General features: G+C 31.8%; 1 protein-coding gene across 1 annotated transcript; it reads left to right on the top strand.

The window, feature by feature from the left end:
* Positions 1–1124: 1124 nt before the first annotated feature.
* LOC18009605 (70 kDa peptidyl-prolyl isomerase) lies at positions 1125–4343 on the top strand. The gene is made up of 13 exons (XM_024148989.1): positions 1125–1263; positions 1355–1441; positions 1522–1773; positions 1865–1942; positions 2025–2105; positions 2192–2362; positions 2493–2582; positions 2690–2865; positions 3156–3278; positions 3395–3538; positions 3720–3847; positions 3932–4019; positions 4136–4343. The coding sequence occupies exons 1-13, from the start codon at positions 1125–1127 to the stop codon at positions 4169–4171; spliced, it is 1593 nt and encodes a 530-aa protein (XP_024004757.1). The 3' UTR covers positions 4172–4343.
* Positions 4344–10068: the final 5725 nt, after the last annotated feature.

Raw genomic sequence — 10068 nt, 5'->3', positions numbered from 1 at the left:
CCAAAATTTTATGATTATGAGTTTTTTTATAATAATCTAAACATTCTCTAATATTAACATGTGTGAGGATAAATGTTAAGCTTAGATTTCTTAAATATAATATGTGTCAATTAATACATATGCACCATTAATAAAAGACACACTTATCTATATATGTTCTATAATAAGAAAATACACATGTAACTATCACAATTAGAACACACATCCATATAATATATAATATCTATAATGAAAAATTTAATGTCATAAGGAAAGGATCATCATCAGTAAACCCAAATCTAATACCTCTAATCCAAATTAATCTATCATAATATTGTCTTTTATGCTGGAATTTTGAACATTAATATGAACTTGATTCTTGATAATTAAATCCATAGACACATATGTCACCTTAAAAAAATATTCTTTCAAATATATAGAGTGATTATTGAAACAATAGTGTAGTGATATAGAATAACTATACTCTAATTATTATAGTTTTATTATCTTGTGTTTAAATAATTTTATGATTATTCATAACTTTATTTTTAAATTTAAGTATTACATATTTTTATGGGTGTATTTTTTTTTTTTTTTACGGACTATTAGATATTTTATTATAAATTTGTATATATATAGGTAGATTATAAAGTTTAAAAATAAATAAATAGATTTTATAATTTAAAGTTATTAATAGATAAATATGTCACAGTTTTAGGTAAGTGTGTGTCATCATGAGAAAAAAGGGAATTTATACTTTATACATATATTTAGATTTACTCTTATAGATAAGATGCTATATGAGTAAATGGTTTTTCTAATTGGTTAAGGTAATTTGACCAACGGTCTAATATTTCTGTAGAAGGTTATTTCTCCTTTTTTTTGTCATCGGTAGAAGGTATTTTTTGTTCAGTTAATGTCCAACTTTGTTCCATTTTTTCTTTAATCCGAAAAACAATTCAGTAAAAAAGAAAAGATTTCCTTCTCGGTTTCTCGTTTCCTTCTCGAATCTTCCCTCTAAATAGCTATTTTGCTCCGTCCCGCCACACTCTGCAACTTTCGAACCATCGAAGAAATCAACAATCAAATCTTCAAAAGCAAATCAATTTCCAAAACCTAAAGCTCAGTTTTCCTACGACTTCAAAATGGAGGAAGGCGAAGGTGAGGTCATTCATCCTCTCCAGGTGGGAGAAGAAAGAGTTCCTGGGACTGTTGATGTTAAGAAGAAACTGGTCAAACCCGGTGTTGGCTGGGAAACTCCTCAACTCGACGACGAAGCCACATGTGCTCTTTCTTCTCTCTTCGATTATTTACTTTGCTTGCTAGACGCTTTGATATCTTTACTTTGTTTGACTTTGACGGTTTGATTTTACAGTTGATTATATTGGTACTACACTTAGTGGTGGAATTTTTGATTCAACAAAAAACCATAGAAAACCTTTGACTTTAGCGATTGATGAAGGTGAGAGTTTGATCGTTTTTGCTTCTTCTTAGTTATTACCTATGATTGATTGGTTCACATGCAATTTTATTTTCTCTTAGGTGAAAATATGGTTCCTAATGGGTTAGGAAATTGCATTATGACAATGAAGAGAGGAGAAATTGCATTGTTCACATTCCCTGCAGACCCAAATCGTGGACATGATGAGGATTCGCCTCCAAGTTCGGTTATTCAGGTTGAAATCAAACTTATCTCGTGGACTCCTGTTATTGTTATAGGTGAAGGTATTTTCAAGAGATATATAGAGAAAGGCAATAACAATGAGAAGCCTGGTGTTTTGGATGATGTTCTTGGTGAGTATATGTAGTTTAATCTTCTTGTTATCTTGGCTTTTATGTTATCATAATGAAGTGATAATGGTAAATAGTTGTTTCCAATTTGCAGTGAGGTACCAAGCTGAGAATGATGGTAGTGTTGTGGCCAAAACACCTGATGAAGGCATTGAGTTTTGTGTGAAAGATGGTAAAATTTACTTTAAACTATACATTTCATATAGAGTTATGAAGGGTTTTATTTTTCCGATTAGGTATGCAATTGTTTTTAGGCCATCTATGTCCAGCATTGCCACTGACAGTTGTAACCATGCTTCCCGGAGAAAAGGCCAAATTGGTTGTTCTGCCTCAGTGTATGTGTGGATGTCACTTTCTAAACTTTTTTAACTTCGGGTTATTGTGAAATTATTCTCCTTGAATCTGATAAAAATATGCGCAGATGGGTTTAGAGAGGAAGGAAGAAGTGCAAGTGGGAAGTTTCCTGAGATTCCACCAACTTCTGTGCTAGAAATTGAAGTAGAGCTGGTGTCCTTTAAATCAAAGATCCGCAAGAAAGTTATTAGAGATGGCGAAGGACCAAGTGTTGGAGACGATGGTGCCACTGTTACTGGTACGTGTAACGTGTAATATATAATCACAACTCTGTGGACATGTGCAAGTATATGGAGCAAGTGATCTTTCTCTTTGAGATTAGGCGTTATCATGGTAGTTGGCATGACGTAGTTGTTAGTTTCGTACAGTCACTTACGTTGCAAAGCTAGAGGATGGAACTATATTCGAAAAGAAAGGAGTTGAGAAAGAGGAACCACTGGTTTTTGTAACTGATGAAGGTCAGTTAATGTATTCTAATCAATATTTTGGCCCTAATAAGTGTCATTAATCTCAACTTTGACACAAACTTGAATACCTTACTTGGTTTATGTTGTACTATTTATAGAGCAAGTGATCTCTGGCTTAGACAAAGCTGTTACAACAATGAAGAGAGGGGAAAAGGCTGTATTGACGATAAGTCCTGAGTATGGTTTTGGAAATGTGGAAGTCCAACGTGACCTCGCTAAAGTCCCACAATGTGCAGTCCTCACCTATGAAGTTGAAATGTTAGACTTTGTCAAGGTAATAGCTAATGCTGGAAGTACTGAGTATTGAGCTCTGACTCTATAGTTTTTGCTACTCTCTATTATGTCCATAGTTCTGAACTGTAGCAAAACTTTTCCTGTATTTTGTCGATAGCTTAACCAAATGTGACTTATTATCCTCATCAAAACAGACCTTTAAGCTGACTCCAAAAAGTTACCTTTTGTTGAAATAACATATTTTGCATAACGTATCTTCATATCCACCATGGCATCAGTCATGAAAAGTATTTATTTAAAATCTTCTCTTTGTTGTTTTGTTGAGAGCAGGAGAAAAGACCATGGGAGATGACTAATCAAGAAACAATAGTGGCTGCTAACAGAAAGAAAGAAGAAGGCAATCTTCTACACAAGAATCAAAAGTATCAGCGAGCAGCAAAGAAGTACAATCAGGTAATTCATCAGAAAAGTTGTATCAGGGAGACATAAAGATATTATTTGAATACCTGAAATCATTTTGAACATGATAATATATAAATATATATATATATATATATATATGCTTACAGGCTGCAGAGTGTATTGCCAATGGCTATTTCTATGACGATGAAAAGAAGCAAGTCGAGGCTTTGAAAGTATCTTGCTTATTGAATGGTGCAGCCTGTTGTCTAAAACTAAAAGATTTTTTGAAAGCTACCTGGCTATGTTCGAAGGTAAAGAAGTAGATTCATCAAAATCTGTCTATCTTTTGTTTTAGCTATGCAAATTATTACTCTTGAGTAACTTAACTTTACAGAATGTTGGCATAGTGTGTCACAGAATTTGGTTTAAATTTATCTTCCCTTTGTATCAGATACCTTGGAAATGAATTCTTCTACTGTTTTGTTGTCGCAGGCGTTAATGATTGACTTCCAAAATGTGAAAGCTTTATACAGGCGTGCACAATCTCTCATTGAGACTGGAGACTTGGTTTCAGCGGAAACGGATATCAAAAAGGCTCTGGAGGCTGATCCTGAGAACCGGTAAGAGAAGAAACAGAGTAATGTTGTTTGTTGCATCCTCGTTTCTCCTGTGCATCTTATGCGTTGATTACTTTATATTTCTAGCGAAGTGAAGTCCCTTTACAGGACACTGCAACAGTCTAAAGCTGAGAGCTACGCAAGGCTTTATGCAAACATCTATGCATCAGCTGAAGTAAGTCTTTTTTTTTTGTCCCCCTTAATTTTACTTTCCATGATCATTCTCCAGGGAATTTCATTTCATTATATTACTAAACAACGTGATGATATCTTATTTTGTACTTGTGGCAGAAACTGGACCTTATGGAGATAGATGAAAAGTCATGAAATGTTTAAAATAGTAAATGGACGAGGGTTTTTGGATATGCTCAAGTAGTGGAAATAGTTAGTGCGACTCGGACATTTCTTTTTGTGTAGTTCATGTAGTTGCTGTTGAGCTTACTAGAAAATGTTTCAGGGTAGATTATGAACATGGAACCGTGAAACTGGACTATAAGTCTTTTGGGCCTTTATTACAGAACCTAATGAACGTTTAAATAGGTATTATTAGATCAGCTATTTTTTTTTTCCTTCTCTCTTCTCATCGTTTTGAACGTTTAAGAACCCATTCTGAGAACTTCTGAACTCTTTTTGAAAACGTAAGAAATAGGGCCGAAATAAAACCAAACTGGTAACCCAAATAACCAAATGGACAGATCATTAGATTTATTTGGTTTTTGATTCGGTTTGGTTTATTAACCAAATACCAAATTAACCAATTAGATTTATTTGATTTTTGGTTCGGTTCGGTTTATTAACCAAATACCTAATTGGTAACCGAATTATAATTTAACCCATATCAATTTGTTTATAGACCATATAATTTGCTATTAGAACCAATTATTTATATTGATTTTTCAGGGTATAAATTTTAAAACTAATTTAGTTTATCTTGTGAATTTTATAATTGATAAAAATACATTGATGTCATGTGCCCATATTCCATAGATTGTTAGTCAGAGATTAAATCAACAAGCTATCAATTTTTTTAGTTTTGTCATTTTGGAAGTAAAAGAAAAAAACAAACTATATGGTTTTGGAGACGATATTAATCACTGTAAAAATCTATAAACTGTTTTTCTTTTTCTTTTTTTCATTTTTGTTGGTGAAGTATTTTTTTTTTCAGAATCGTCAAACTCTTTATCTTATTGAAATTTAACTGTATTATTCAAAATAATTGAAAAAAATATTAAGTCGTTTATTATTTGTAAAATCCAAAAAAACAAAAATCTGACCTAACCAAATCGAAATGGAATTTCCTCCTAAATGGGACCTAATATTTAAAAACCATAATTCCTAAAAACTGAAAAATTCAAACCAAATTAAACCAATTAACCGAATGTCCACCCCTCTGAAATTGTTTTTTAACGCTTAAGAACCCATTTTGAACTATGAAGAACGCAGTTTGAACTATTAAGAAATGTTTATGAACGCTTAATAATCTATTCTAAATGGTTTAGAAGCGGTAAGAACGTTTCAGAAACATTTCCGAAATATCTGCATGAAGTCAGCCACACACACAAGTGGGCAAGCCGGTTTACGGTTTTATTTCGCTTTGTCAATTCAGTTTTATAAAAAGCATTTATAAAACTGATTTTGATTGACCATTTTTTTGAAAGACTAAAGATAAAACGTTACAAAATATCAATTGTTATCCAAAAGATTTGAATATAGAAAAAGTGTTTTCTTTTCCTGAAATCAAATAAAACGGATATGTTTACATGTCCATCCACCTCATATATGTTATCTAAAAATAAAACTGATGAATTACTAAAATTTCCATTAACATACTATACTAACATATGCGTGGTCATAATTCGATCAAATAATCTATATCTCTTACGGTAGAAATACAGTCACACAAAACTGATAGACAAGATCATCACCTTTCTTCACATATTAAATGTACTTACTGTTCCTCTCAAATAATCTATCTCCACATGTATTATTGTTCCTCTCATCACCTTTCTTCACATATTAACTTGTTAATTAAAGAAATATATAATTTAATTAGCTAATTTCTCTCTTCTTTTTTTGAAAAAACAACTTATTTTTCCCTTATTTCGCATAAAAATCATATATATAAAAAACGGTTTTACTATCTTCCTATTGGACTTTGTATTGGACTACTTGGCATCTTTTAATTATTTTGTTTTTTAAAAATTATTATTTACGTTTTTAATATTTAAGACTCTTAACTACACTATAAATAGTAAATACACCACACCACTACGAAATAAATTTAAAATAAAATAAAATATTTCTCCCCATTAAAATCATAATTACATTAATTCTTTGAACAGATTTTAACTAGCGTCTATTAAATTTCTAAATAAAATATGAAACCAAATAGTTTTATATAAATACATATACACATTAATACTTGGCCGTTTTCATTTGGTGTAATAATTTTACACAACATGACCGTTTACAATGGAGTTTAAAAGTAATGGAGTTAGCAGAAAAAAAAAACTCAACTGTATTTAATGATGAAATATAATCACATGCAATTTAGTGTGGGAATCTATTAATCACACGTTACAAAATTGTAAATAAAAACCACCTGAATCATAAATGTGTAATTTTTGAAAGTAATGGGATTAACGAAAACATCTCCATTCAATGACACCATATAATTTTAATGTCAAATTACATTTACGTTTTTTCTTATTCAAACACACAATTAATGTATTTAAAATGAATCCATCAATTTTGTGCATTATATCAAATCAATTCGAATTTTATTAAATATATTTTCTTATATATATATATATATGTCATATATGAAGTTCTTTTATTTCCATGATCACACTCATTCACCTATGGCACATTTCTTTCTTACTTTATTTTCTCACGCAATTCATTCCCAACAAAACAATTGTTTAAAAACTGATCACTCATTCGGTTCCATAAAACAGTCTTTACAATTTTCATCCCAAAAAAACATATTTCAACTGTAACAGTGGCTATAGAGTCAAAACTAGCTTCAAAAGTCGGTAAACCAAAGGATGTAAAAGATATTTTTTGTCTCCACCATAACCCGCGCAAGATCTCCAAAATCCTTCACATTAGAAAATCTTTCTTCTCCTCGGATATTGTCGGTGTATAGACCAAGTTGATGCTCAAGAGTTACCCGCTCTTGACTAAAATCTTCTGGATAAAACTCAGACAATCTCATAACTTTAAACTGATCAAACTCATGAAATGAATCAATGAGGCTCAAAGATTCAATGCAACCAAATAATTCAATATTTACCTCATCAAAACGATCATTAGACTCTTGAATTTGAATATCAAATATTGTGTAAAAGCATTCCACCTTGTAATGATGCAAGTTGGTTTTGTTGCTTTTCATTCTTGGATTCATTGAATCTATGAATTCTTCTTCCATAACCAACAACTCTATATTATAATTCTCATAAAAAGAAAAAACTTTGTTGATAAGAGATTTTTATCCATTATCCATGAGCTTGTACAATTGTTGATTGATGAATTTCACTAGTGACATAGCATTCAGAATATTTTGATCTTTCCTTTGTAAAGTCTTTGATTAATTATTTGTGAGTCTAAGAAGAAAAAAACACAAAATCAAAAGAAAAGTAATTGAGAAAATCGTTAGCTTGGCGTATTTTAATACTATAATTCCCATCGCTTTCGACATACTCCAACACTTTAATGATAGAAGAAAATAGATCAACTAACTGCAATAATTTTTTATAGTGAGATCCCCAACGAATTTTATCAGGTATTTGAAATGAAAGCTCCTGATTCAATATTTTTCCTCTCATAATTTCACCTTTTTCGATGGTCTTCTCGAACCATATATTTTCTCTTACAAGAAGCTCCAACAACATTTAACAAGACAACAATCATGTCAAAAAAATCTCCAACTTCAAAATGTTTTTGAGCTATTGTAATAACAACCAATTGAAGTTGGTGAGCAAAACAGTGAACATAGTAAGCAAAATTATTTTCTCTCAAAATTAGAGCTCTCAACCCATTGAACCTTCATATTACTCGCTCCATTGTACTCCTGCCCTTTTAACTTGTTCATACTCAATCCATGTTTAGCAAACAATGAATCAACATCACATTTGAGAGATAAAGACGATGTTTCTTTCACATGAACAAGACCAATAAAACTTTCTTTAACTGTCACATGCTTATCAACAAAGCAAAAGACACTACCATTTTTTCTTTATCAGAAACATATGCAAATTCATCCACCAACAAACAAAATACACCATGATCAACTTCTTGAATAACTGACTCAATAACTTCTTCTGCAAAGCAATGAACTATCTCTGTTTGAATTTTGTGAGACACCATCTGATTATTTTTGGGAGCATTCTCCAACACAACCTTACTTACAATCTCATTTTGCTCAGCAGTATATTTCACAAGCTCCAAAAAAATTCCTTTATTAATTGAATCCACCAACTCATTGTGACCTCGAAACGGTAATCCTTGTCGTAGCAAATATCTACAAGCATCAATTGAAGCATATAATCTGATATTGTATTCATTTTTTGCTGCATCTTCTGAAAGATTGATTGTCCTTGCTTCATCAGATAATCAGATTGAAACAAGGATAATCAATATTTCATGCTTTTTATAAGCAATACACTACAAGACACCAATTTACATCGCACCATTTCGATGTAAATTAGACGTAAAACGCACTTTGCATCGAATTAGCGACAAATTTCAATTCGTCGTAAAACGAGGATCATAAAACCAAAATCATCGTAAAATCAACGTAAATGTTCCGATAGTATAAATTCATCGTAAATTCGAGGGTAAAAATTTGTCACAAACTTGACATAAATATTTATGTCGATATTATGACGAATATAATTTCTACACCAAATTGACGTAAATTCGATGTAAATTTACATCGATTTTAAAACGATTACTCAGTAAATAAATAATCATAATAATGATTTAGTTTTCTAATATTCAACGTTAATTCATTGTAAAATTTTGACGGTAAATCGTCGTAAAAGGATTTAACGTAAATTCGTCGTAAAGCTTTTGTCGTAAATTCGTTGTTATGTTACGTCATAAGACCGACGTATAATTCAACCTTCTTTCGGTGAGTGGCTTCGAAGTCCTTTGTCATTGGAGGAAGTTCTCTTCCGTTCGCCTCCACCTACGAAAATATTAAAAATTATTAGTAAATAATTCAGTTTCAATTGCCTCATATATGTTCTTCAATGGATAACCCTTTTCACCGGTTTTAATAAACTCCTTCTTGCACATTCTTGGACATGAACTTTTTGCTTGTTCTACATGAGCTCGATATGCATCCTTGAGCTGTGGAATACTTTCAAAAGCCAATCTCTATAATGCAGAAAGAAAACAAATACTTTCAAGACTCTCAAAACTACATTGTTAAACAACAAACGCAAAAATTACCTCAAAGGAGTTATGAAGCAGGAGAAAGTCCATGAATTCAGTACTTTGCCTTTGAGCTTTTTCAGCATGTCTTCAAGATTCTTTAGGCAGTCAAAAAATGTCAGAGTACCCCACGGAAATCTTTCACAAAGATTCAGATTGTCCACTACCTTAAGAAAGAAAGGGTCTAAAAAACCTTCATTTTTCTTCTTCTTTCTTTTAATGACAGATCCTTTGAAGAAAAACACTGTCATCTTCAAAAGATCTTCATTGTCCTCTTCCATTGACATTAGTTTCTCACCCACGTCAACAATATCTATCCTACCCATGTCTAGAAAGTACTTCTCAGCAAAACTTAAACTTAAACAATGCTTGTCTTCAAAGCTTTTCTCATAATCTGATGGGAGCTCATCGCAGCATAATCCAGTTAACAATGCATGTTCCCAAATGGAATATCGAATGGGAATTCCATTGACAATAAACCAGCATTCATCATCCTTGATATAAGCTGTCCTAAGAGCTAAAGCTCACAGTCTCATGAGCTTATGATTATTCTATCTAGGCATATGGAATATATGTTGAAATAGCGGGTGATCCTTAAACCATTTAGCCTTCTCCTTCAGTTTTCCCTCTATGATGCTAACTGTGTCACTAATTTTGCACATCGAGTCGACAAAACATTTCTTTCTATAACAGGATTGATCAAAGAACAATTCCTCAGGTGGAGGAACAAACTCTGCATTTTGCGATCTATGCAAATGCAAATCCAAAAGAAAAAGAATGTCAAT

This window comes from Eutrema salsugineum, unplaced genomic scaffold (genome assembly GCF_000478725.1).
Source record: "Eutrema salsugineum unplaced genomic scaffold, Eutsalg1_0 scaffold_8, whole genome shotgun sequence".
In the NCBI taxonomy this organism is placed as follows: Eukaryota; Viridiplantae; Streptophyta; class Magnoliopsida; order Brassicales; family Brassicaceae; genus Eutrema; species Eutrema salsugineum.
The sequence above is the reverse complement of the archived record's forward strand: the minus strand, read 5'-3'. Positions and strand labels throughout refer to the sequence as shown.